This window comes from Gymnogyps californianus, unplaced genomic scaffold (genome assembly GCF_018139145.2).
Source record: "Gymnogyps californianus isolate 813 unplaced genomic scaffold, ASM1813914v2 HiC_scaffold_32, whole genome shotgun sequence".
Classification (NCBI taxonomy): domain Eukaryota; kingdom Metazoa; phylum Chordata; class Aves; order Accipitriformes; family Cathartidae; genus Gymnogyps; species Gymnogyps californianus.
Window position 1 is genome coordinate 1,901,731 of NW_026114202.1, and position 26,283 is coordinate 1,928,013.

Consider the following 26,283-nt stretch of genomic DNA (forward strand, 5'->3'; position numbering starts at 1 on the left):
TGAGCCTGCGCCTAAGCAATGGCAGACGTGCCGACAGGGAATTGTGAGGACGCGATTTTCACATGTGCCCATCAAAGTGCTGCCAAGACACCCGGGAAGGAGGTTGTCTCATGCGGGTTCTGTCCCGTGCCACGCTGCCAGGGCTCCGGCCGGGGCTGGGGGGATCAATGGCGATTGCAGCCCTGGACATTTCTATCTCGACTTCTGCCTTCTCCAGAAAAACAAATGCAGATCATCCGGTGGCTGTACCTCTCCGGGCTGGCGTTTGCCGTGCTGATCCCGGCAGGGTGGCAGATGGGCCCCGAGGACTTGGATGACACGTCCAGGTACGGGGCGTTGGTGGAGCTGGCCCGGGGAGACGGCCGGCGCGGGCAGGCGCTGTCGCAGCAGCTCAGCCCTCTCCGTTACCGTTGCTGCCGGCTCTCCCGGCTCCGGGGCTATTGCAATGTTCCTGTTTCTTTTGTATTGATCCGGACAAGCTCCCTCCTGGCTCTCTAGCAGCCCACGCAGGGACATTGCCATGTCTCCCCGCAGGACTTCTCGGCTGTGTCAGACCAGAGACGGGCTGCACAGGGACGCGGCAGAGCAGAGTCAGGACGGGGCGATGCTTTGGGCAGGGTGCTGAGCCCCACTCCGCACCAGCGGCCGCGTGGGAGGAAAACCCTTTGGGACCTTCTGCCATGAACCCCAACATCAGCTCTCCATCCTGGAGCTGGAGGAGGTTGATCCAAACCTCGGGGCGGTGCCATGCTCCCTCCCAGGAGCGGCAAGCAGGGACCAGGGTGGAGGCACGAACTCACCGCAGCCGAGCAAGACGTAGGGCAAATAATATAGGATAGGATCTTGCATTATTTGATGTCAGGAACAACCCTGGCCAGGCTTGGTAGAACCCCCTGAAACTGAAAATTATTTTTATGTATTATTATAGCTTTTCTGGAGGATGCTCCACACAGTAAAGCACTTTACAGGACACAGCAAAGTACTTTACAGGACACAGCCCCTGCCCTGGGGACCTCACGCAGGAAGGGTGCAGGGTCCCCACGCCATGATGTGCATTAAACCACATTTTCTTCCCCCATCCTTCTCTTCCGAGCAGATGGCAGTCGTATGAGTCGCAAAGCGCCGGAAGCTTCGCATCCAACATCAAGCGACACTCGGAAGGCACCTTCACCAGCGACTTCACCCGCTACCTGGACAAGATGAAGGCCAAGGACTTTGTGCACTGGCTCATCAACACCAAGCGGTACAGGTAAAAAGGGGAGAGGGGAACGGGACCATGCTGGGAAGGAACCTCCCACCACGCTACGAGCCCCTGATCCCGATCGATAATGCAGTTCTAGTTTTCTCCTGGGTGTTTTCTTATTTTTGGCAGCTCCACGAAGAGGCACCTGAAGGAGGAGCCCCGCAGCGTCCCCTTACCGGCCATGTTCCCACTGCTCGCGTAAGTCATCCCAAACGGCAAACACGGTGAATTAAAACCAAATAAATGCGTAATTTTAAAACGTAGACACAGATCGGTGGTTTCGGTGCAAAGGCAGAGCGCGGCTCCCTACGCCTGATGCTGCTTCTCATTTTTGGTGGCACACGTGGGTTCTCTGGTGTTTATTTGCAATAAAATAAGACAAGTAAAATTAAGCTATTTGCGGGGAGATTTAATAGTTTACGATGGGATGAGGCTGTTTTGTTCTCACCATGCTTTGTTCTGACATTTTACACTTCATTTCAGGGTTAACGTGGTGGGATCATTTGCATTTATAGGGGATATTATCCTGTTTCGGTCTCGTTGAAGCAAAGCGGTTGCTCCTTTGCAAACGAGGAAATCAGCGCCGCTCTTTCAAAGCTCCTAAACTGATTTTAGGGGGAGTTTCTATTCCGTGAAGCTGTTTGGTGTTGGTTTGTTTGTTACTTTTTAAGGTACAATTAAATGGCATATCAAGGCATCGGCTTTCCAGCAGCATCAGCCTGGGGATGTTGGACCCCTCCATGGCAGCGATCGGACGCTCCACGGGAAGGATTTACCCATCACACGCAGCCGTGCTAACCCGTTCGGTGTTTCCCAGTCACCTCCTCCTAAAGTTTGCACCCACGGATCAGCCTTCCCTTCAAACCTGGATTTCTCCGGCTTCTTTTTCTCTGTAACCGCTCCCGCGACGCTGCAGATCCTGCAGCTTTCCCTAAATCCTAATAAAACCTTTGCTAAATCCAGCAGCTGGTTTCCGACATCTCCAACCCTTCTGAGCCTCCCATCGGGATCCCGTGCGCCGCTGGTCCCAGGGATTTCGAGGCGCTGGGCTCCAACCCCAGCTTCGCTCAGGTGCCCTGGTTTTCTCTCAATTCCTCGATTTTTAGATAAAAGGGCAAGCAGGATGCGCCTGCCTGACCCCACAGACCTGGGCCAGAGGGGATTTTGAAAGAAATTAAAAAAACCAACAAACGACTATATGAAAAATAACTAGAACTTCCTTGGATTTAATTTAATTCTAATGAATTGTATTGCAAGTGGTCCAACAAACAAAAAAAACCCGAAAGAACAACGCAGGGAGGAGGAACTGCTCGCTCTGGGTGAGGGGATTTCTTTCTTGCGCCGGCATCTTCATCCCCCCAGTCCCGTTTCTGAACTCCCTGTCCACCCCCGGCTCTGGCAGAGGTGACACGTGTGACACTGCTGTCCCCTCCCTCCTGCAACGCAGAGCTCATTGCAATTACTTGCACAGAGAAATAATAACACTTAAAAAACTAAAACTTAAAAAACAAAACTAAAACTTAAAAAACTAAAACTTAAAAAACTTAAAAACCTAAACTTAAAAAAACTTTAAAAACTAAAACTTAAAGAACTAAAACTTAAAAAACTAAAACAATTTTAAAATAAAATTTGAAAAAATAAGTCATTTTAAAAATTTAAAAAAATAAAACCCCAAACCCACTAATTCCAAGTCTTTCCCCAACCAGCTGGTTCCTGACCCAAAGCCCAGGGAGATGGATTTCCCCCAGAGCAGCGCTGCCCACTCCCCCATCACCTCCAACCCCCCCTTCAAAAGCTCCAGAGAGGCCTCCGACTCCTCTCCACCCTTCAAAAGACTTCGGAGCCGCACAGTGAGACAAACGAGACTTTTATTGTACGATTTTCCCGTTACGTTCAATGGGCGACAACAGAAAAATCAAAGACAGAGACAGCTCTGGCGGGCGGAACCCGTCAGTCAACAGCGACGCTTCACAGACGGGACCCACGAGACGGCGACATGGATTTCTGTTATTTGAGTTCCAGAGAATGAACCCAAAATAAATCAAACTTAAAAAAAAACAAAGCAAAAAAAAAAAAAACAAACCCAACCACACCACAAACCCACATGGATTCAAAGTGATAAACAACACGGATTTGCTTGGTGGATTTTTTTTCCCCCTCAGTTTTATTTACAACACGGAGCGTTTCCAAACTAGATCATCTCTTACAATAAAATAAATATATTTCAGCATCTCCAAAACAAAAATAATTTCGGTATTTCTACATGTAGCACACTGGGGGAAAAATAAAAGAATTAAAAAAAAAAAAAGTGTGCCAGCACCATATTTATTACCTTTTTACATCTTCCCCCCCCCCCTCAGGGATTCCCACGCACTTCATTTTAGGAAACTTTTTGAAGGGGCCCACGGGAGATTCGGGGAGCTCTTTTAAGGCACCAAAGATGAGGAAAACACCCAGCACCCATCCCGCATCGATGAGAAGGGGGTTTGCTGCCAATTAAAGCATCACGGGCCACTTCAAAGATATTTCTTTCTTTAGTCCTAAAGCAACTCCAGGAACACCTTTCAGAGGATTTTCCCCCCAAAATAATTTTCCTCTGCAGAAGGAAATATTAAATCTTCCCAAAAATAAGGAGCCGTCCATGGGTTTAGGGTGTATAAAGGGGGCAGGCAGCCGCAGCGCTGGGTCCCACAGCCAGCCCGGGGGGTTACAACTACCTTTTAGATGGCCCAGAGCCACATTATTAAGCAAGACCTCAGCTTTCATTTAATTAAAAATATTAAAATAAAGAAAAAAATTCTAGCCCTGTAAATAGCGAAAACAAAGCTTCAAATGGAGCAGACGGCCGCGCTGGGGCACGCCGAGGAGGCCTGGTTTGCTTTTGAACTAAGCAATTGCCAAGGCAGCTGCCAACATTTCGCAGCCCCCCTGAGGGCAGGGGAGATGCAGACCCCACGGAGCTGGACCCAGCCTGCTCTTCATTAAAACCGGCCCCGTTTTCCGTCCGGGGTGGGTTTCTTTCTTTCTTTCTAAGCTGGGGAGATGCCAGGCACGTGCTGAAAACAATCCCAGCCCCTGGCCCTGGGCCCTGCCAGGAGGGAGCCGAGTCCAGCCCGGCTCTCCCCTCTTACACAGAGGAAAACAAAAAGGGAAAAACAAAATTGTCCTATATTAGAAGCCCAATAATCCCATTTTAGGGGCAGGGCAGTAATAGGACCGGTACCACAACCACCCAGCTCTGCACCCATTGCGGTTCACTGGCTTAATGCTCATACCTCCGCAGGAATTAAAGTTTATTTTCCAAACGGTGGAGAGATCAGGGCTCCCCTCCACCGGGACCTTTTCTCTCTGGGGAGGGAGAGACGGCACGTCGGAGCGGCAAGCGCAGTCCCATGCTCAGAGCCGGGCACAGGAAGGCAGCGTGGACGGGACGTGCATGGGCCTCACGGAGGAATAGCAGCAAGAAAACCCAGGCTTTGCACCTTTCCCTTCCTCCAAGCCTTTTTCTTTTTTGCCTCCCCCTCCTTTTTGAAGAGCTGAACCAGTCTCCTCCCCCTCTGACAGTCACCATGCCACGCTGGCACCAGCCAAACCGCAGTTTGCAAAACCCCGTCCCGTAAAAGCCGTCCGATTTTGGCCCTGCTCGGTGATGCGCCGCTTTCAGCTTCACAGAGCAAGTTTATCTTTTCTTTTCCCCACCCGTCTGCAAGGAGCAACAACTTGCCGCTGTCATTTGGGCTTGGTTTGATGCACGAAAAGGCTCCCGCAGCGGACGGGACAAGCCGACGGCAGGAGGGTTCGTGCACCCGTCCCAGCTGGGCACGGGGCACCGGCTGCAGACACCAAGAGCCTGGAACACGTGCTGAGCCCACAGCAAGGTGGAGGGCTGCAAGGGGACCTTTTCTGCCGGGTTGTCCTCTCCTCCCAGGCTCGACCGCATGTGTCTGGGGTGACACCGCAGCCCAACGACCCCCCAGAAGGTGAAGAGAGCGCGAGAACCATCTCTGCTTAACAGCTTCTTCCTGCAAAGCGGCAGGGGAAGGGAGAAGGAAAAGGCATCTTCCCACTTTCCTCCCGGCTCATCCCACCCTGCCAGAGAAGAGACTTTGCAAGGACAGGGGTGAACAAAAAAACTACACAGAGTTTAAAGGAGGGAGGTAAAAGGAAGGAAAGTGGAGGAACAAGGGAGGGGGCAGCCCAGGGGCACAGAGCCCCAGGTCTCGCCTGGCCGCTCCCATGACCATACGGCGTATGCAAGGTATTCGATTTTAAGTGCTCCCTTATATTCAGTTTACAGCCAGGGGACAAGAAGGTGGCTTTGCTGCATTTTGCCGCTTCCAGGCTGGTGGCAGAGCCAAAGCCAAAAAAACAAAAAAAAAAAAAAAAAAAAAAAGATGTAAAACTGGAGCACAGGGAGCAAACGCTTTTCCTTCGCCGTAGCCCAACTGCTCGGACGCTCTGTACGCTGCCCCGCCATGGAGGGCATCCCTCTCGTCCCAGTAAGAGACACAAGAGTGAATTAAAGCCACGACCCCAAACCAGACCAAAAAACCCGGTCGTGACGAAGAAGGAAACGGAGAATGCGTCAAATATAGCAGAAAATGATTTTGTACATTCAGAGTTTATATTTGGAAAAAAGAGAAAGGAGAGGAGGAATTAGATCTTAAAAAAATAGCACTGAATGATAAAAGCGGTAGCAGTCCCTCTACCACTACAAAACCACAACAACACACGCACGTACACACGGAGGCTTAACAACACCGAACTCCCATGGACTCTGATGGGCACCTCAGTTTGCTGGTCTAGAGATACTGAATGCCTGAAGCACACCAAGGATAACTGAAAACATCGGCATGGCTTTAATGGGAATCCTCCAATTGAAAAGCAGCGGTTTCTCCCCGTGTCTGCGTTGGCACATCCCTGAGTCACGTTCTCACTCCTCTCCTTCAAAGTCAAGATTCCTAAACATGAAAACTGGGGGGAGAAAAAGAGAAAAAGAGGGAGAGCACCATCAGTGGAAGACCTGCCGGCTGCTGCTGATTCAGCCCCGTTCGTGGGACCACCCCGGCAGAGAGGAGCTGGTTTGCACGCCACGGTCCTCACTGCCTGTTCCCAGGGACGGGCCGTTTGCTCGGCATTGCCGGCCAAAGCACAGGAAAACCGTAGGCACGCGCTGTCGCTTGCAGAGGAGCACGGTCACGTTCACACGCAACCCTTTACCTTTTTCCTCCCCGGATTCAGTGTGTTTCTGTGTTCATAGTGAGAGCCTTCCATACAGTCGTTTTCGACATTTCATCCGAGATATTAATCTCAGAAGGATCAGTCCTGCAATAAATATTTTACATAGCAATCCGTGATTACGGGAACCGATGCCACCAAGTGCATCAGCATCAGCAAGAGGAACAGGGGGGCCTGGAGAATCCAAGCTCAGCACAAGCACAGGAGGGTTTGCTGGATGAGGAGTTTTGGGAGGCAAGCCTGCGAGCTGCAGAGCAACAGCTCCGTGCAAAGGCTCTTGCCGGTGTTTAGCCCTGGACTGGGCTCCGAAGCCACTGCTGGTACAGATCATGCCTGCAACTCCTCATTTTTAAGTATGAGGATCTCCAGCTACCGTAAAGTCACTGATGATGCAAGTTTTGGGGGTCAAACGTGAGTTGCGCAGCCACTCTGCTTGGGGTCAGAGCCCTGCAATCCCTCCTGCAGCCCTGCCTGGAAATGTGATTTTCCCACCAAGCTGACTGCTGGTTTCTGCGGGATGCTCAAGAAAGATGCAAGTGGAGAAAACTGTGCCAAACACCTTCAAACTAATCTTGCCGGGGCTCCTGGCACTTGGTGGGGCTTTACCTGTCACTGCTTTGCTTTGGGATATCCGAGTCGCTGATCTTCCCCAGTTTCAGCTGAACTGAACTTGCAGCGGCAGCTTCCATCATCTTCTGGGACTCCTGACGTAAAAAAGGGACAAATCAAGTTCTCTGTCTTTGATCAAAGTGGAGACAAACTAAACCGCCAGCAAAAACACTGCATGCTGCCCTCTCCTTCTGACCCGTGGCAGCTTTAGCTATTAGCGCAGCAGGGTAAAGATCTTTCTCTCCAAACATTCTGGGGGCGGTTAAAAACACCATTATGAGCAAATCTCTCCGTAAGAATAATAATCATCTTTACTATAAAAGACTCATTTTAAAAATTATAGCTCTATTCAAGTGTTAAGCTCACTGCTAATTCAGGGAAAAAAGGTTACGATGTGGGATCCAGGCTATTAGGATCTATTTCTATTGAGTTCTGATCTCCCCCCAACATTTCAAGACAAGCTCTGATAGAAACAGGCAATCTCACAGCCCAAGGGAGACGTCCAGCCCTGAGCACCCAGCAAGCGTTACCTCCTCTTCTTTGGCTTCATTTTTGGCATCGTCCAACTTCTTTTTCTTGCTTTCTGGCATAAGGTCATCCAGAAAGCTGAGCTCTCGCTTCGAGAAGCAGAAATCCATCACTTTGCGGACAAAAACGAGAGCCAAAACCTTCAGGAATAAGAGGGAAGATGCGGTGAGGCCAGACGCGATGCTACATCTCCCTCCAACGCTGCAAACACCCCGCTGCCAAGCGGCACCGGCTCTTACCATCATGGGAAAGATGATGGCAGCACGGGACACCTTGATGGCCCAGAGCAGGACGAGGCAGATCAGCTGGATCATGGTGAAGAAATGCACCTTTCGCAAGGGGACGTGCCGCAGGTAGATGAAATCTGGCTGGTGTTTTGCCGGCATCCAGAACAGCTTCAAGCGATCGAAGAACTGCAAAATAAAAGCGAAAAGTTGCCACCTTGGGACTGTGGAAAGCTTCTGGCCCCGTTGAGACGTGGAGGGAGTTTTCAGGATCTCGCTTGCAATGAGAAATCCTGGATCCCACGATGTTCCTCCTGGCAGCAGCACCCATTTCCCCTTCGCTCCATCTATAAACCAGCTTGCCCACGAGAGCTGCCCGCCAAATTGCAATTATTCCACGTTATTCTGTGACTAGCGTGTCATGGCCCACCGAATCCCCCAGCAAGGATTTCCGCCAGTGGTAGAAATTGCCCTCCCTTTGCACTGAACTCCCCCATTTTCACGTAACCAAACCCCGACCTGCCCTAAACCGTGAAACAGAGCACACTGAACTTGCCTGGCCCTCCCAGCCCTATATACCTCCTGTGCCGCCACCAATCTTTTTCTTACACAAAATATTTTCATTGCTTGCTTTCGGAGAGGTTTTTTCCCATGCCACTGCTTTTTTTCCCGCTTCTACGAAGATGAAATACCAGGGAGCCGACATGCTGCACGCTGTAAAAGAATCCGTACCTGAATTCCTCTGAGCGACGACACACCCATGTAGAGAAAGACACCGTAAAGCACGGGCATTGGTATGAACTGGAAAAAAGAATGCAATCATTTATTTTTTTAAATTGCATTTGCAGTATTACCACTCTCTTCTACAGGCACTGCCTAAAATTGCCTAAAGCTTTCCAGTTTCCACAGGGTTAGAGATGTGTCGGATTTTAACCATTAGAGAGTTTGCGCGTGCCAGTGAGCTAATGCTCTGCTTTAGGCTGAACTTTTGAGTTGCGTTTCATTAGAAATGTATTTTCCAGATTGAGTATTCAGTATTCAGTAACTATTTTCCAGAAAGGTTGGAGGAAAACAGGTGATTTCACCCCTGCTACCACATGCCGTGTTCTGTGACTGTAGAAAAACATTTCTACATATTCCTGTGGCAACACGCAAAAGCGACGTGCCTCCTTTTAGCCTAGAGGTGAGATTACTTTGTGGGAGGAATGTGCAAGGAAGCCCGTGGGGATGATGTCGGTGTGTTTAGCTACTGGGAACGGCTGTTCTGAGGCATTTGGGGGAGCAAATTGCAACCGATAAAGTGCCGCCTGTTTGAAAGCGAGCAGATGTACTGGTCTGAATACACTTAATTCTAACCCATAAAGACGGGTGGGCCTGAAAGACACCTGAAAATTAAAGCAGTTGCGCTGCTCGCTTGCCTCAAGCACACCAAACTGGGGTCTGAAGGGCTGGAAAGCGTAACCGAGGCTGGTTCCCACTGTGGGTCAAGCCCCAAGGTTTGGGATCACCTCCTCCTCCGCTCCACAACTACTCAGGCCTGGAGAGAGGGGACTATTATTGTATAACCTCCAAAAAGCTCGTGGTTGTTGGGTGTTTTGCATTTTCCTCTTACCTTTAACACAGAAGTGAAGAAGACAGAGCAGCCCATGAGCACAAAGATCATCAAGCCAGTGACTCTCTGCTCTCGTATCCCCAGAAACTTGGGTTGTTCTCCTGGAGCTGAGCAGCCAGACTCTACTTTGAGGCTGTTCACGTGGGTGATGGACAGAACGGTCGCAGCTACAAACCAGGGCAGCCCCATCACGGAGCACACCCCGAGCATCACGGCCACCATGAAAAGGTCCAGGTGGTACCCGCATCCTTTCTGTGGGAAGCAAAACAAGAAACATAGCATCCCACAGCACAAGAGCACGGACAACGTCGCAAGTCAGGCTCAAACCCTACACGAGCGCAAGTCAACTTCTTGAAAATTTAAAACAACAATTGGAAACAAATAAGGATGGATCCAGTCTTTGCGCAAGCACCTTGCATGAAAATCTGGCGGGAATTCAGACAAAGTGGATTTGGAGAGTTTGTGTGATATCTACTTCTCCAAAAAAAAAAAAAAAATTGACTATTTTTTTCATTCACAAAGAAAGTTCCGCCACTTGCAAGTAAGAGGTGACCCCGAGTTATCCCTGGCAGCTCATCAAAATGATTCGTTCCCCCAGCTGCTGCTGACATTTTAAAACAAAAACACGCTTCTATATTGCTCTAAGATTAATTTGCTGCTCCGAAAGATTGCTCATCTGAACTCCCCTGCTGTTTGCTCCCTGCGTCGTCATTAATCCCGGAAAGCATCCTGCCACGCAGCCTGACGTTGTCCCAAACCAATGCCTTCACAAAGCATTTGGAACAGGAGCTTCTCCCCATACCTGCAGCCCGGGGTAGGGTGGGGAGGGGGTCATCTCCTGCAGCCCCTTACCTTCAGCCTGTGCTCCTTCCTGTTCACAATAACGGCGGTGATCTGCTGGTCCATGAATATCAAGATGGTGCAGAGCAGAGCTGGGATGAGCGCAGCCAACACCGTCCACCAAGGGTTGGGTCCTATGGGGTTGATGAACCACCCGCGGTCGTCTCTGGTAGGCTGCAACAAAGCACACGCATCAGCGTCATCTCCCAGCCCAGCCACTTCGCTGGCTTTGATTTTGCCCTCCATGCCTGCGTCAGAGCATCTCCCAGCCCTGGCTTCATGTCACCCTCGCCCATGGGGTTCAGCAGTGCCAGTGTCCTCTTTGCAAGCACCTATAGATACTTCTCCTGAAGGTATCTAGTTTTGGGGCTGTCTTCTCGTCTCCAGAAGGAAACGATGCATTTGGAGGTGGACAAGGAGATGGTCACACCACCAGCATCTCCTCCAGACTCAGCCCTGTCCCGCCCCGCCATCACCTTGTGGCATCCCCAAGGGCTGAAACCCGCCCCATGCCAAACACCCCGTTACCTTGAACATATGGGGGACGTGGAGCTTCGGTGATGGGATCCCAATCATGAAGTCAATGAGCACCATGATGACGATGGTGAGGAAAACAGCAAAGTCACTTACTGTGGACCGTACCTGGGGCAAGAAACCAGGGCTGAAAGGGGCATCACAAACAGGGCCATAACATGAGATGGAAAAGTTGGGGACATCAACAACATTAAGGCTCGTTAACAAGATCCCACCACTCAGAGGACATGCAGCCAAATCCCTTGGTTAGATACTGTTGCTGTGTTTGTCCCCGTGAGGTCCGGCGTCAGACAATTAAAAAAGTTTCATTAGGTGGAAAAGGGTTGTTTTAATTCAAACCTTAAAAAAAAAAAATTAAAAAATAAGGAAACATGTCTGCCACGACAGCCACGCTCACAGCTAAAACAGGAATAAGGCAGCGAGGCATCATTTGTTCCTCAAAAGGAAGAAACAGTGTCATTTTCTACGGCAGCTCCTCATTTGAATCAACTTTCCCCTTGAGCACATAATGCACAGAAGGTGAAAAAAAACCCACCGCACACCTTTGGAAGACCTGATTTCCCACTGCCTGAGCCAAAAAAAAAAAAAAAAAAGGCCCTGGGGCAGGTCGCGAGGCAGGTGGGAAATGCTACCATCGTTTTGCACTCATGGAAATGAGTGAGGGACATGCAAGCTGATGGAGAGCTTGGCCTTCACGGTGTCCTGGTTTCGGCTAGGACAGAGTTAATGTTCTTTCTAGTAGCTGGTATAGTGCTGTGTTTTGGATTTAGTAGGAAAAGAATGTTGATAACACACTGATGTTTTTAGTTGTTGCTAAGTAGTGTTTATACTAAGTCAAGGATTTTTCAGCTTCTCATGCTCAGCCAGCAAGAAGGCTGGAGGGGCACGACAAGCTGGGAGGGGACACCGCCAGGACAGCTGACCCAAACTGGCCAAAGAGCTATTCCATACCATACGACATCATGCCCAGTATATAAACTGGGGGAGTTAACTGGGAGGGGGGATCGCGGCTCGGGAACTAACTGGGCATCGGTCAACGAGTGGTGAGCAATTGCATTGTGCACCGCTTGCTTTGTATAGTTTAATTTTTTTAGTATTGCTATTGTCATATTATTATTATCATTATCATTGGTTTTCATTCCTTTCTGTCCTATTAAACTGTCTTTATCTCAACTCCCGAGGTTTTTTTTCCTGATTCTCTCCCCCATCCCAGGGGTGGGGGGGCAGTGAGCGAGCGGCTGCGTGGTGCTTAGCTGCCGGCTGGGGTTAAACCACGACACACGGTCAACGTTTCCCAGCTTGACCAAGCAGTGGCAAATACTGCTTAGTGCTCCAGGAAAGCCATTTTGGGAAATGAGTGTGGAGGCTGCTGCTGGCCACCATCTTCTACCTACTCTGGTTGGGAAGTAACGGCTGGTTTTAAACTTCTTCAATAAGCTCGACAGGACAAAGGTGGAGAAGAAGAGGATGCAGCACCAGAAGAGGACATTAGGCGTGTAGGGGCCATTGCGTCCACAGGCAGGTCCTTGAAACTCTCCATGCAAATACCGACATTCCTGGAGAAACACAGTGTCAGGACACAAAGGCAGTGCACGTGTGGCAAGGAAACCTCGGATAACTAGGGGTTTTGAGGATCTTGGTCCAAGATCCATGGCCTTGTGAATGCTGCTGATGATGGAGATTTGTATTTAATCATCAGCAGCAGCAGCTGAACAAGTGACACATCGAACTACACAGAGGAGAGCGGAGAGATGCGATGTGATGGGACACCATACCACAGACCCGTGGCACATCCTCCGCTTGAATGGCAGGTAACTGTGGCTGAAGACGACACCAGAGGGGAAGGAAAGGCTGGAAACTCTTGGGGATAGAGAAAGAGGGAACGGGGAAGGAGGGCTAAGACAACCATGGTAGGAAAGGAGAAGAGACAAATTGTCCCTTCCCAGTGGAGGGCTCGCAGAACCTGGCCAAGAGGGGATGAAGATGTCCCTAAGAGCCTCCCATCCTATGCCCGGGCTCTCCTTCCAGCAACAACAGACCGAGAGGCTGCTCAGACATGCAAATTTATACATGTACCTACAGACAGTGCTGAATAAGAAAGCAAGGCCTGGAGTTATTAGGAACCAATTAAGGAAGCCAATTACTACCTTCAAGCATGAACTTAAGTCCTCCAACTTCTACAATAATCAAAGCACCCACTTAAGCTTGCTCCCGGTCAGAAATACTGTCCTGCAGCAGGGTTGAGGCGGACAGTTATTGCCCACGATGGTGGGGACAAGGTGGACTGGACAAGGTGGACTCTCCTTCCCAGGACCAAGCGGGTTAAACCCACACATTAGATGTAAGCAATGACTTTTCAGAGCAGCACTAGCCCAGCGCGAAGCCCATCGTCACCTGAAGGGCTCTGACTTTTGCACCACGCGAACGCCCCTGGACCCCACGGCCGCGGCGCGAGGAAGCAGTGGCTCGGGGCACTTACAGTCACCGTGAGGTTTTCCCAGGTGATGCCAGACGCGTTGATCTTGTTGCTCTCCCAGAAACGCAGGGTTTCGTTGCTGGGATGGCTCGGTGCCTCACACTTACAGCTGGGAGGAGAGAAGCCAAGACAGGGGTAAGGGAAAGGCGACGGAGGTGCAGCCCTGAGCTCCTGCCAAGGGGCAGCAGTGCTTTAGGAGGGAAAAAACCCACTAGTAGATGGTGAGGAAGTCGAGCTTGCTGTGCATGTGCACAGGGTAGGTCTCTCGCAGGTGACTCAGCTTCTCTAGAGCCTCGTAGATGAAGATGATGCAGATGAGCGAGGCGAAGGCTTCTTCGGTGAAGCGGGTGATGTAGCACACCAAACAGCTGGCGTCGGTGGCCACCAGCACTATGCAGAAGAAGGCAGTCCACAGCCCGATGCACGCCCGCAGAGAGAGATAGGAGAGCGTGTACTCCCTGGGAAACCAAAATAAAACGAAGGGTGGAAAGGCCAGCAAGAGGCTCCGAGCCGGGCCTTCCCTCAGGGAACACTGGGAGCAATTTAGGAGCGCGTCAAGGCTGCGGATGGTAAATGCAGTTTCCATGGACTACTACAGACAGCCTCGGGGCTGTGGTGCAGGGTGTGGACCCGCAGGAGGAGAGGCCAATTATTTATCATTATTTAACAATTATCTTGTGTTAAGGCCTTGGAGGCTAATTGAGGTCAGGTCCCTGTTGTGGGCGGTGTTCTCCCACATCACCCTGATGCCCTAACACCGAAAGCGGCTGGTTTTGTGCCCAGTCACCTGCTGCCAGCAAGCTGGGCCTTAATAATAAATTTAATTGCAATAAGGGTGGTTCATCTCACATCAAAGTCATCCCAACAAAAGGACTGTCATGGAAAATATCCATTTCACATGAAAAGCTCCTATTTTTTCAATAAAATCATCAGAACTCAACATATCTCAGCAGAAAACTATTTGGATATTTGGGGAAAATATATTTCCACTTCCAGCAAAAATCAGGCTAAAAAGCGCCTGGTTTTGTACTCAGAGGGAAGCAAATCTTCCCTCGTTCCCAAACCAGAGCCATTTGTCTCATCTTCCTTGTGCAGCCCATCTTGGGCATCCACATCCTTGTGCTTTCTCCTCCTCCCACTGCTTCACTTTAACCCTAAAAACCCCAAACGACCCCATCCATCCTTCAGAGACTGAGGGCTCTTGCACCATCACGTACTAAAGCAGCAGCGTGCAACGTCTGTGACACAGAAGACAACTTAAATCTAACAACTCCCACTAAGAAAAATATAAGAAAAACATCTTTTCTCCATCACTGCCTTCTTCTGAAGGCTCTCGCAGCACCCGGCCGCGGCAGCCAGCCTCACTTGCAGAATTTGTAGAGGATCTTCTCAAACACGAGGACGGGGCCGGTGCTGCCGAGGATGGTGAGAGGTTGGCCAGCAAAGAGGGAATACACCACGCCGGTCATGGATGCGCCCAGCAGCGACTCCATGGCACTCTGTCCAGGGAAGAGAGGCAGCAGCGAGTAAATAAAGCATTAGGGGAAGAAAAAAAAAAAACCAAAGCAAATGCACTGCAGCAAGGACTTTGGCATGAGTTTTATCCTCCCCCATGCCACCCAACAGAGAGAGGTGCTCACTATGTGGCCGTTGGTCGCCTCCCCCAGCAGTCCCCCGAAGGTGATGACAGGGGACATGCAGGCACAGTAGAGGAAGAGGAAGGACGCCAGACACTGCAGGCTCAGACCATCCCGAAAGTCGCTCCAGAACCACGGGGCTTTCCGCTTCACATCCAGGATCAAACCTCCAAAGAGCCTGGAGGAAGGAAAAAAACATAGACTCTCCTCCTGGAAGACCACATTGAATTTGTGGGCAATCACAGGCACAGAAGAGCTTTCCTTGCTAAAAAGAAGCAGTCTCCTTCTCCCATTTTATACCTACTAGAAACTGAGGCACACAAAAAACCCCCTCCAACAAAAAGAAAAAGGACCTAACCTGAGAGCCCATCCCCTCTTATTGCAATAGTCCCTTGCTTTGAGAAGCAGCAGAGCTCTACCTGGAGGTATCGACACATCTGCTTCCAGCCCAAATCAAGAAAACCTCGGTGCAGTGACGCTGTGGCTGAGCCCAGCTGCCCACATCTCCCACCTGCCCAGCCCAGGGGACCAAGCTGGTAACGTGGAGCCCCTTCCCTGAACCAACTAACCCCCAAAACCTGCTAGAAGGGAAGACGCATGCTCAGATTTGAGAGGAAAACAAAAAAAACCCTCAAACTATTAAAGCTCACACCTTCCTGTCCGCTCCAGTTCAGGACCACTGTGTTTCTCTGGCTTGCTGTGAGAAGCATTGTCATCGAGAGCTCCTGGCATCTTCCTTTTTTCCTGTTAAAATGGAAGTAAGATAAAGAGATGTATTTGTAACCACTGGCTTGTTTTGTTTCTGGTCTGGGTATGTGACCGTGTCAAACTGGGACCTCGTGACTCTGGGCCCCTGCACAGCATCCCCAGCCGCGCTGCCGTCCTGCCCGTCCCCCTCGCGCCTCCCTCCACCGCAGCACCCACCTGCGAAGGGACATTTTTCGGGGGCTCGATTCGGATCGATGGATCCCACTCTCCTGGCGGCAAGACCGTGACCTGATCCAGGAACTCGTCGATGCCGGCCACGAGGTCAGCCCGGTTCTTGGCTTTATAGGCAACGTCATGGAAAACCTGCCGATAGGAGACAACCTGGTGAGAGGACAACCCATCTCGGATGTCCTAACCAGTGCAATAAGCTCTTGGCTAAACGCAAGATGATTTTCCCCAAATTTCCTGCTGGAAATGGCAGGAAATATTCCCTCAAAAGGAAAAATCTGTGCGTCGTGGTATTTGTAATCACCTCCACGAGGCCCCCGTCCCCCATGGCACACCACAGCCTTTTGCTGAAAGAGGAGAAGTTTTTCTGGCCCTGGCAATGCCACCACTGGGGACAGCGTGCTGGGGACGCCGGGGAGAAGGATGAGGTGCAGGATGCACCCCGGGTGGGATTTCAGCCTCCAGGATGTGGGATGATGCAAATCCGCACGTTTGCTTTGGGGTGAGAATGAGGGGTGGGCTATTTGGAGAGCTGCGGGCAGCTGGGACAGCAAATCCTCTTCCTCCCTACTACAGAGACAGGGAGAGGTGAAGAAAGCCAAAAATGACCCGGAGATATCACTTATCTCGTCGCACCTCATCCGTCATGATAGTAGCCATGGACCTGCCGATCTCATGGTACTGATGGGCTTTTCCTTCTGGTCCAAGCAAAACAAACAGGAACCTGGGCAAGAAAAACAAAATGAGAGACAAGAACGTGTCCTTGTTCAAAGGGCACCCAACGAAATCCCCGGGAGCTCCCAGCCCCGAGCGTGGCTTGAGAGGGAAGGCATACGCTCACTGACTCCGCGATGAATTTGAAATTCATCAAAACCGATGACAAATTTAATTTTTAGGCCAACTTTCATTAAAATTGGCCAATGGGTTTAAAAGATACAGCAGGGAAGGGAGAAACAAAGGCAAGGAGATGGGGGGGGGGGAAATGTGCTTGCTCCCACTGGCCTTGTTCCCTTGGGATGCCAAAGTGATGCATGCAATTTGATGTTGTTTTGTTGGGGGGGGGTTTAAAGAAAAACTTTGTGCTTCTCATTCAGACCTTGTTGGGATGGGAACTTCTGTCATGCCCGAGAGGAGGACAGCCGGGGTCAGGCGGACAAATGCCACGATGGGCTGGCGAAGGAAATCCAGCTCTCCTACGAGCACGTTGGATGCTTCAGCCCCAGTGGGAATTTTCTTCATGAAGTGCAGCTCCGCCTGGGCATGACAAGCGATTTTCAGGCAACTACCCCAAAAGCAAAGCCCACAGCACTCTGCAGCCCGCTCTGCAGCCAAGTTTGCAAGAGCAAATCTGGCCCTAAAGGCGTAAGAAAGCTACGAGCGTCTCACCTTGCTTAAATCCATTGCGCCGGTCTCATGGTTCACCCCATTTTTAGCTTCTGCAGTGGTGGGAGAAGGATGAGGGGTGAGTGTTTGGGCTGGCAGGAAAAAGAAAGACCCTCAGAAAGACGGACAAGGAGCAATTGGGACGCTTCTCCTTTGCCAGGACAAGTCTAATGGGGCCAAAGCCCTGCAGGAACCCTCTCCTGGTGCCAAACCCTGCAGGAACCCTCACCTGGCTTGTCGAGGAGGTGCAGGTCTGACTGCCTCTTGCTCACATCAGCAAACGAGCGGACGATGGGGAGAAGGTTGTTTCTTTTCTTCTCGTTCTGATGGTGATGCTTCTTCAAAAGGACTTCTCGAACTTTCGCCCGCATGCGCTCGTCAAACTCCGCGGACTGTTCTTGCTGGCCCAGGATCATATCTGGGGATGGCGAAGGGAAATGAAGCCGTCAGAGCAGAAACCCCTTCAAGTCCCGACCCCCACAGCCCCCGGGGAAGGCTGTGCCACGCAGGATACCCTAACGCGGGTTCAGCCTTGCTTAGCAAGACATTTTAATACAGTTCCGCCTTTGCAGCGAAAGCAAGAATTTTCTTCTGCTAAAAAACATCATCCAAGTGCTTATTCATCACTCCACTAAGATAATTATTGCCATTCTAAATAATGCCATTTTCTTGCCCGATCTGGCCTTTCTGTCTGACTCTACACATTTAACCAAACTATAAGCAATCCATAGCACAGGCTTTCCCAGAGTTTCCTTGGCTGATCGACTGCAATTTGCCGAGCCCAGGGAGAAATGTGCTAAAAACGGCTCCGACTTCTCCAGCTCTTGAAAGGGCTGAATGGAGACCTGCCAGTCAAAGATAATTTCCCCAAAGCTGCTTTTTCAATTAACTTCAATTATCTTCCCCACAGAAATACACTGTTTGGTCATCTGCCACATAAACTCTGCCTTTAAAACTCTTAAATCCTAGATGTTCAGGCAAAAGAAAAAAAAAAGAACGTGAGGAAATGGCTTGTAATAAAAAGCTTATTTAAGGAGGTTCAGCTCTTACGCAGACTCCGTATTTCTCAGAGCAGCCTGCTAAGCCCTGACACACACTCCTTTTTGGCCGGAGAATATTCTCTAATTGCTTCTCTAACCCCACAAATTGCTTTCAAAAGGATCCCACATTGGAAGAAAAAGCTGGTGCGACTGTTGCATGCCCAGTCTACATCCAAAACCAACTCAGGACTTAAAAACACAGTGGGACTTCTAGAAAGGGACCCGCCATTGGGGCAGGGTTTGATTCGGGAGTGAAGGGCACCCGACAAACCGAGCTCGGCCGTTCCCAGAGGGATGCGGCGCCCACGGTACCTGCAATCTCTTCGATGCTGTTGGCACAAATGTCCAGCAGCACCGTGCCGTTGATGATGCAGCTCCTCAGCTCAAAGAGGCTGTGCAAGGACAGCGTGGCCACGTAGGGCTTGCTCCAGCGCTCGCCGCCGTCTTCCACGTCCTCCTCAAACTTCAGCCACCTGCAGACATCGGGTACGATCAGCCCCATTGTGAGAAAACAGCCCCAGCTCTGCAATCCCTTTGACAGAGCTACGGGGTGGCGAGAGGAGAAGGCTCCTCGCATCGGCACCTGGAGCTGCAAAAGCTTCGCGTCCCGGAGAGCGGAAAGCACAGCCCGCGGGCACTGCTGGCGCGGGGACTCCTCTCCCACCGCAGCCGGCAGCAGGGATTTACCTTGCCATTTCCTTCCACTCGGCATCTTCGCCCTCTTTCACACAGATCTCATCCAGCTCGGTGAACAAGTCGTGGGGAACGTGCTGCTCGTCCTCCTCGGTCCCGAGGATGAACTGCACCCGCTGGGACGGGGTGTCTGGGGGCAGAAGACAAAGCCCTGGCCCGTTACCGTGCCTGAATACGGCCCGTCACGCTCACATGCAAAGTGGCCATCAGATCGGCACCAGGTCAGCCATAAATATTGGGCTGGCCCCTCTCCCTTGGGTTCGTCCAGGCTTGCACAGAGCCATGGAGAAGGAGAAGCATCTATTCCACCTCTGCATAAGGATGGCCAGCTTTCCTTCCCCACATTTCCAGTTTTAAAGCCAGGATCCCTCTAAGGAAGACGAGCCTAAATCTATTATGCATTTAACTGCCTTAAAAAAAAAAAATAATGAGAAAAGTTTGGAAAAAGAAGGTCTTGCTAAATAATGCCACTTTCCCTCGGAAGAACAGCAAGTCACTCAAACTCGCCACGTGGACCTGCTTGCAGAAGACCCCACGCCCACGTATCCCCGAGGAGTTTAGTGAACGCTGCGGCAGGACTTACAGTGGCAGCCCTGCTCTGTCAGGGCAGAGTCCTTCTCCCGTTCCCGTTTCCGATGCTTCTGGCTGTGGGGTCGGTGATGCCGGTGGCTTTGCCTCACCAGCGGCATCCGCACGCCCACGTACAGGGTCCGGTGGCCTGCGAAAAAGTGGCATTTGCAGCACTCCCAATATTGCGGAGATGGTTGACACAGATGCCACGATTCAATCAGTGCAGCCCTCCCAGGAGGAAACACCAACTTCTCTTCATTTTATTTTCACTGGATCCCGGAATGTCACAGACCTGTCCTTTTTGCCAAGCCTATTTCACTCGAGCTTTGCAACAACAGAGCAACAACAAGTGATGGCTCCGGGTCATCTAAAAGTGCCCTGAAAGTATCGAACCTCTTCTCAAATTCCAGCTTCGGCTGGACAACACTCAGACTTGCTCATTAAGCAGCGACAGAAGGTAATTATTTTTACAATCTTTGTATGGCACAAGGCGACAAGAGAAGATCAATCAGTCCCATGATAACGAACTCCAGAACAAAAAAAGAAAATCACAGCCCCACGTCTGCAGCCGTTACACTGTTCTCCTGACCTCTCCACGCCAGGAGCAGCCTCCGCGAGAAAACAAGCCGTGAATTATCCAGCCCCGCAGCTAAAACTCACACCATGGCCTCCGCGGGGGCTTTTTCCCTCTGTTTAAAAGCTGTAATATTAAAAAATGTGAAAATAACTGTGTGGCTTTATTAAGAAGCACAGCAAGTTTTGCTGCACATGATGTGTACACCGAGCAAGGGACGTCGTAGGGATTTTGCGCAACGGGAGAACACGCCGGGCTGGTGGCCGCTCTACCAGGATCTCAGCAGAGACTCACCTTCCAACTCCTCCTTCTCATAGTGAATATTGACAACATTGCTCGTTCTTCCCTGGTCAATCACGGCCTCTTCGTCATGTCTCTGTTTAGCAATGAGAAGAAGGTAAAAGTTGGGGCTGGGTGTGTAGAGCTCCCTTACGTCCTCCCAGCCATCACCCACCCCTGCGGCCACGCCAGTCCACGAGCATCACGCCTCTGCGTGCCTCCTCCTCCAGGCACAGCCCTAAAAACACGGACTTGTTGGAGGTTTTTCTTCCCGTACCCAAATAAAACAGCCCGTAACATCACCTATATTGTCCACAGTGTGAGTCTGGAAGTATTTACTACAGGGGGAGAGGGCTGAGTGTTTCAGACCAGAAAAAAAACCTCTCCTGCTTTGTTCTTGCAGTTCCTTTTTTTTTTAAAAAAAAAAAAAAAGGGATTTCCAAACCGGGGAAAAAAACCCACCCTGCACTTTTGATCACAGCAAGTTTCAGTCTCCAAACGTGATACCTGCAGGACTCACTAGATGGCACTTGGCCACAGGACATGGCCACCAACAACCTCCAAAGGCCCTCAAGAACCTGCAAGGGCAAAGCTTCATCTTCAGCCCAAGGAGGCTCCGGCTTCCCTCGCTGCAAGCGCGCTTTCCACAGAAAACGTGATTGTTCTCCTTGCGAAAGCCAAGGGCTGAGAGCTAATGCCCTCCTCGGCTGAAATACCACTGCCAGCACTGCATGAAGAGCAGTTGTGCCTTAAAAGCCGAAGGAGAACTACAGGAGCAAACAGAAATGTCGCTTTTTGCTTCTCTTTTCCCCTTGCCACCTGGGCTGGGGAAGGGGATTACCAGGATTACTGCGCTCAAAGAAATAAAAACCCGACCACATCTCACACTCGAGTCGCAACCACGGCTTGAAGAAGGGCTGCCTGGAAACACTTGATCTCTTTTTTTCCCCTCTTCAGGCTGCACTTTTAATTGCTATGAATGTCTTAAATACTAAAGAAAATATGTTACCGCTGCTCTGTTTCTCCTTCCTTGCCTGCATGGACAGTAACTAATCCAAGAAAACCACAATCTGTTCACCCATGCAAAGAAAAACTCTGCAATGCCCAAACACCCTCTCGTTTCCATCCGTTTACAAATTATTCCTTTATTAAAGCACAAGGGGAAGGTTTGGGACTATTGAATTGCTGAGGTTCGTCTTTCCAAGACCGTTGCTGTCATCAGAGCAACCAAAAACTGTTCAAACAAAAAAAAATACGCCGAGATTCGCACCCAGTTGCTCGATTTCTGAAACTGAAGTTTGAAGAAGAGCAAAATACCGAGAAAACTGAGGGAACCGGCAGGGCTGTTGGACAACATTCAAGAAGCAAGAGCTACACCGTGCACTGGGAAACAGCCCAAAACAACCAAATCGGTAATTTTCAAGTAAAACTTCAAATGCCGTGCTGGCATACGCTGCCCGTTGTACTAATAATGATGCATTAACCATGAAGACTTAAGAGAATAAATAACTTATGATTTAAGCTGCAAACGCTAATGTGAAATCTGCTTTTTATCCCCCAAATTCCTGCTTCGACTGAATAGCATGACCTGCCGCCATGCGGCAGCGATGCTCGGGAAAGCGCACGCCTCCCAGTTAATTTGACAAGCAAGAGGAACAACCGCTCCTGTCTGGAAATGAGTTTGCTGGTCCCTGAGTACTAATTTCAGAGCTGACTTGTTGCTACCTCCCCACCAGCTCCCGGGACTCGCCCACGTTACCCGGCAGCCGGATTATCGCGCGCCTGTGGCTTTCCCATCCTCTCTCCGATGCCAGCCTCCGCCACCCTCCGTCCCTTCTGAGCAACGCATCCTGCTCCCCTCCAGATTTGCCAAAAAAAACCCCAAACCCCAACCTCGGAAAAGGCACGGGACAAAAGGGCTTAATAAAATCGCTTTAAATCGCAATTTAAGTAAAATCGCAATTTAAATAAGCTGGAGCGCGTTATGCAGGTGTCGGAGTGGGAATAAACGGAGCGATTTGGCAGTCACAGCTTTCAAACGCCCCGCGGGCGACACGGGGAAAGGCTGCCTCTCTCTTAGAAACCGTTTTGCCTCCGTGCTCTGACCAGCGACGCTAAACCTGCCCCCGGCAGCCCTCCCCGGCACAAAGCATCTCCCCCTGCCCATCCTTCTGCGCGCCGGGGAAATGCCAATGGGATTTCGGGGAGAGTTTTCCCACTGTTTGGGGGACACTCAGCCCCTCGGCAGAGCCCCGGCCGTGCTACCTGTAACTCTTCCAGAAGTGTCATTTTGTAACCCCCGTTCCAGTTCATCCTCATGTCGGTCACCGGTTTTTGGGGATAATTGAACCTCCAGATCACTCAGGGGGCCAGATTCCCCCCGGGACACCAGGGTAGCCCTCAGCGAGAGGAGCTCGGGGGCACCCAGTGTGCACCAGCTCCAGAGACTCAGAAGTGACCGTTAGGGAACCAGTACCTACGATGCAGATCCAGGCAGTTATTTAAAGCCACACACCCCAAGACTCTTCCCACTTGGAAAACGTAGTGGATGGGGAGAAAACGGCCCCGTTTTGAGCAAAAACTATCCAGAATAGAGAAATGGGGTGTAAATGCCGCATCCTGCTGGGCCAAAAGGCATAAGCAGTGTTTGGGTGTATTTAAAAGCACAAGCTGCCAAAATACAAGTGAGGTGCAAACGGTTGGGAAAATAAACGTTACGGGGCGGCACTAATTTTCATCAAAATCTCCTGCAAAAAATCAGGGCATTTCAGGAAGGTCTCGCTTTGGCACGGCCTCCATCCCTTTGGTGCTTCAAGAAATCCTCGTTAGCCAGACCAAGTCCTAGCACGGTACGGAAATGTCCAGATAAGCGACATTTTTTACTCTCCTCGCTTCCTCCAGCTATCTCCAGCTCTACTTTATTTTCCGAGCTGAGCTAATCTGTCATTTCCATCCTACAAATTCGTTTGCTCTAATGAACTTCCTCCCCAGCGCCGCTTGGCACAAAGGTTAACTGCCCGGCTTGCCCTGAAAGGCGACACGGGGTGTAAAATAACACGGCAAAGGAAGCTGACACCGAGGTCTAATCAGTTAAAATCCCATCGTGATCCAAGCTCAGATCCCCGCTGCTTTTTTTTTATTTAGTATTAAAGCTTCAGGAGCAAAAATAGGAGGAAACGGGACAAGTGGGCATGTCCGGGTCTGCGGCAAGATGCTCCGAGCACCCCATCGCCCTTCCCCGGCCATCGCAGCATCCCCGAAATCGCGGCAAGCCTTGCATGGAGATGCCACCGAAGGAAACGGCCCCACTCAAAACTCACTTGGTCCCGGTTAGGCCACTCAAATGGACTCGGAGTGGTTATTTCACTGAGGAAATTGCTGGAGGAGTTAAGGATTTAATAGAGCTGCAGGGTTGTGGACCCATGGGCTTGGGATGGGATGGAGCAGGAAGGAGAGATGCCTCTGGAAAGCAAGTTATCCCATCCCAGGATGGGTACCAGCGCTCGCAGATGCTTCGCCCTCCCTCTCCGTCCTTCTCCGCTGCCGACAGGTGCCTGGAAAACATCAAATCATTGAAACTGGGCTGGGAAAGGGGACGCCAAGCTTTGCATCGCTCACTTTTGAGTTTTGGAGCAGCCAGAGTTGTTCCATTTCACTATTTTCTAAGCGCAAAGCTCTGGCTGGCTGCTTTGAAGCTGGTTTTGGTGGGAGGCTGAAAGTAATTATTGCTTGTAAAAATGAAATCAGAAATCGCTGGAGCAAAGGAGGAAAGCCCATTTTGACACGGCTGCAGTGAACCCCTTCGTGTCACAAGCTCGGTGCATCCTCTCCCCACGTCCATCTCAAGAAAACTTCTCCAAGTTATCATTTTGCTGTGATTTTTTTTGTCCCAGCAGGAGAGAGAGGGATTTTTGTGTTCTGCCTCGGTTTACCTGTCTCAGCGCAACTCCTCTGGTTAAGAAAGAAAAATCTTTCCTTGGGGAAGCTTTGGTGTAATTGAGGACAAGGAAAAGCACAAAGCAGAGGTTCAGGTCTGGCTTTGAGTCCTCCTGGTGCCGGGGGAGGCCGAAAGCATCACGCGAGCAGGCAAACCTCGCGTCCCGGCCCCCTCGTCCCGTCACACACAAGCAGGACCGGCCACCAGCAGCAGGAGGGAGGATTAATGTAATTAATCGTGCCCAAAGTGTAATTAATAACACTGATCCCGGTGTTATTATGGGATGAGGGTAACAGGGGCCAAATTGGGGGGGCTGCTCTGGCAGCAGAGCAGGAGACTCCCTCCTCGCCCCTCTCCATCTCCATCCCGCCTGGATGAAGCCACCGTCCCCATGGCTCCCTCCTTTGCTATCGTGGGGGTCAGCACCGTCCCCCCCGCAGGGACCCCTCCGGCTCCTGGGCCAGGATTTGAGCTGTGACGGGGACTGGACCCGGGTGCTTGCAACAGGAGGGGACAGGTCTCCGGAGCCCCAAAGTGGGGCTGCGAGGGGGGGACGCAGGTCACGGCCAAGCATCACCAGGACGTGACTGTCATCCCTTGCTGGGGGAGCTGTAAATTCCTTTCACTCTGTCCCTTGAGCTGTAATTTCAGGGCAGATTAATTAATTCCCCACCTCTCGTTTGCCACTGAGAGTAGCTCCTCCAGCCAGGTCCCACGGGTGCAGCGGGGGGTCAGGCAGGCCCTCCCCGGGACAAAGAGATGCTGAAAGAGGGGGGACCACCCAGCTGCCTCCTGCCTGCACCCCAGCACTGGGTGCATCCATTCAAGCACCTGGTGGGGACAATAGCTGAGCCCCCCCCGGTGACTGGGTGGCAGCAGGGCTCTGAGGGGACAGTGGCCTTTGTCCCCCCTCCAAAGGGCCGCAGCATCACCAGGGGGTCACATCTGGATGTGGAGGAGTGGACAAGGGGGGCCCAGCGGGGAGCCCCCCAACAGGCATCGCACAGGGGCCTTCCTCCCCTCCTCACATCCCTCCTGCACCCACCTTGGGCACCCCTCACCTCCCCCTCTTTGTGCCCCCGCCCCTCCGCCTTGCAGATGCCTTGCTGCTGCCTTGCACCCCCCTTCAGAGGCCTGGCACCCCCTTGCACATCCCCGGCACCCCATTTTACAGACACCTACCACCCCCCTTACACCCCCCACCTTGCAGACGCCCTTCACCCCCTTCGCACACCCCTTACACCCCCCCCACGCACCCCTCCTTGCAGACGCCTTGCCTCCCCCATGCACCCCCACCCCCTGCTCCCCCTGTGTCCCCCCCCCCGCCATCGGAAATGCCGCAGTGAGCAGCCACGGAGCATCCTCCGGCCGCACCGGCGGCACGGCCCGCCCGGGGGTACCGGGCATCCCCCCCCCGCCCCCCCCCGGTGCCGCTGCCCCCCACCTGGTAGCTGAGGATCCCATCGGGCTCGTTGCTGCCGGCGGGCATGGCTGGGCCGGGGCCGGGGGGCCGGGCTCCCCCCCGGGGCTGGCGGCCAGGGGGGGCCGCAGCCGGCTGCAGCCCCGGTGCCGCTCACACCGGCTCCACCATCTCCCGGAGCCGGGGCCAAACCCCGCCCAGGGCCGGGAGGAGGCGGCGGGCGGAGGGAGGAGGCAGGGCCGGGGGGTTCGGGGGGGCTGGGGGGCAGCGCCCGGCGAGGGCACTGCAGCCCCGCTTCGGCAGTCCCCTCCCCGCCCCCCCCCCCCCCCCACCCCCCGGGCCCCCACCAGCATCCTCCCCCCGGCCTCCTCCAGCATCATCCTCCCGGCACCCTCCAGCATCACCCCGCCCCCCCCGCCCCGATCCCCTCCAGCATCTTAGTGGTCCCCCTCCAGAATCATCGCCCCCGGGCCCCTCCAGCATTCCCCCCAAAAAACCTCTCCTCCAGCA

At 51.9% G+C, this 26,283-nt stretch overlaps 2 protein-coding genes across 2 annotated transcripts; one reads left to right on the forward strand and one right to left on the reverse strand.

The window, feature by feature from the left end:
- The first annotated feature begins 225 nt into the window (after positions 1 to 225).
- On the forward strand, positions 226 to 1,787 carry LOC127028368 (exendin-3-like). The gene is made up of 4 exons (XM_050914071.1): positions 226 to 326; positions 1,097 to 1,249; positions 1,373 to 1,441; positions 1,727 to 1,787. The coding sequence occupies exons 1-4, from the start codon at positions 226 to 228 to the stop codon at positions 1,785 to 1,787; spliced, it is 384 nt and encodes a 127-aa protein (XP_050770028.1).
- Positions 1,788 to 6,480: 4,693 nt separating this feature from the next.
- SLC4A8 (solute carrier family 4 member 8) lies at positions 6,481 to 25,842 on the reverse strand. The gene is made up of 24 exons (XM_050914073.1): positions 25,798 to 25,842; positions 20,432 to 20,513; positions 19,577 to 19,711; positions 18,988 to 19,123; positions 18,613 to 18,773; positions 17,490 to 17,678; positions 17,264 to 17,352; positions 16,974 to 17,131; positions 16,514 to 16,601; positions 15,866 to 16,012; positions 15,594 to 15,685; positions 14,945 to 15,119; positions 14,670 to 14,803; positions 13,517 to 13,762; positions 13,308 to 13,413; positions 12,223 to 12,384; positions 10,823 to 10,936; positions 10,307 to 10,468; positions 9,455 to 9,706; positions 8,575 to 8,643; positions 7,858 to 8,031; positions 7,621 to 7,758; positions 7,088 to 7,185; positions 6,481 to 6,568 (listed from the first exon to the last, which is right to left on the reverse strand). Exons 1-24 carry the CDS (start codon positions 25,840 to 25,842, stop codon positions 6,481 to 6,483), a joined length of 3,240 nt encoding a protein of 1,079 aa, XP_050770030.1.
- Positions 25,843 to 26,283: the final 441 nt, after the last annotated feature.

Bases quoted from the DNA above. Each gene is read 5' to 3' on its own strand.
- LOC127028368 (XM_050914071.1), top strand. From the start codon at position 226: ATGCAGATCATCCGGTGGCTGTACCTCTCCGGGCTGGCGTTTGCCGTG. The intron at 327-1,096 runs GTACGGGGCGTT...TCTTCCGAGCAG, and splicing joins GACTTGGATGACACGTCCAG to ATGGCAGTCGTATGAGTCGC. The intron at 1,442-1,726 runs GTAAGTCATCCC...ACTTCATTTCAG, and splicing joins GCCATGTTCCCACTGCTCGC to GGTTAACGTGGTGGGATCAT.
- SLC4A8 (XM_050914073.1), bottom strand. From the start codon at position 25,842: ATGCCCGCCGGCAGCAACGAGCCCGATGGGATCCTCAGCTACCAG. The intron at 18,774-18,987 runs GTAAATCCCTGC...CGATGTCTGCAG, and splicing joins GAGTGGAAGGAAATGGCAAG to GTGGCTGAAGTTTGAGGAGG. The intron at 8,644-9,454 runs GTAAGAGGAAAA...TCTTTTTTCCAG, and splicing joins TCTTCACTTCTGTGTTAAAG to TTCATACCAATGCCCGTGCT.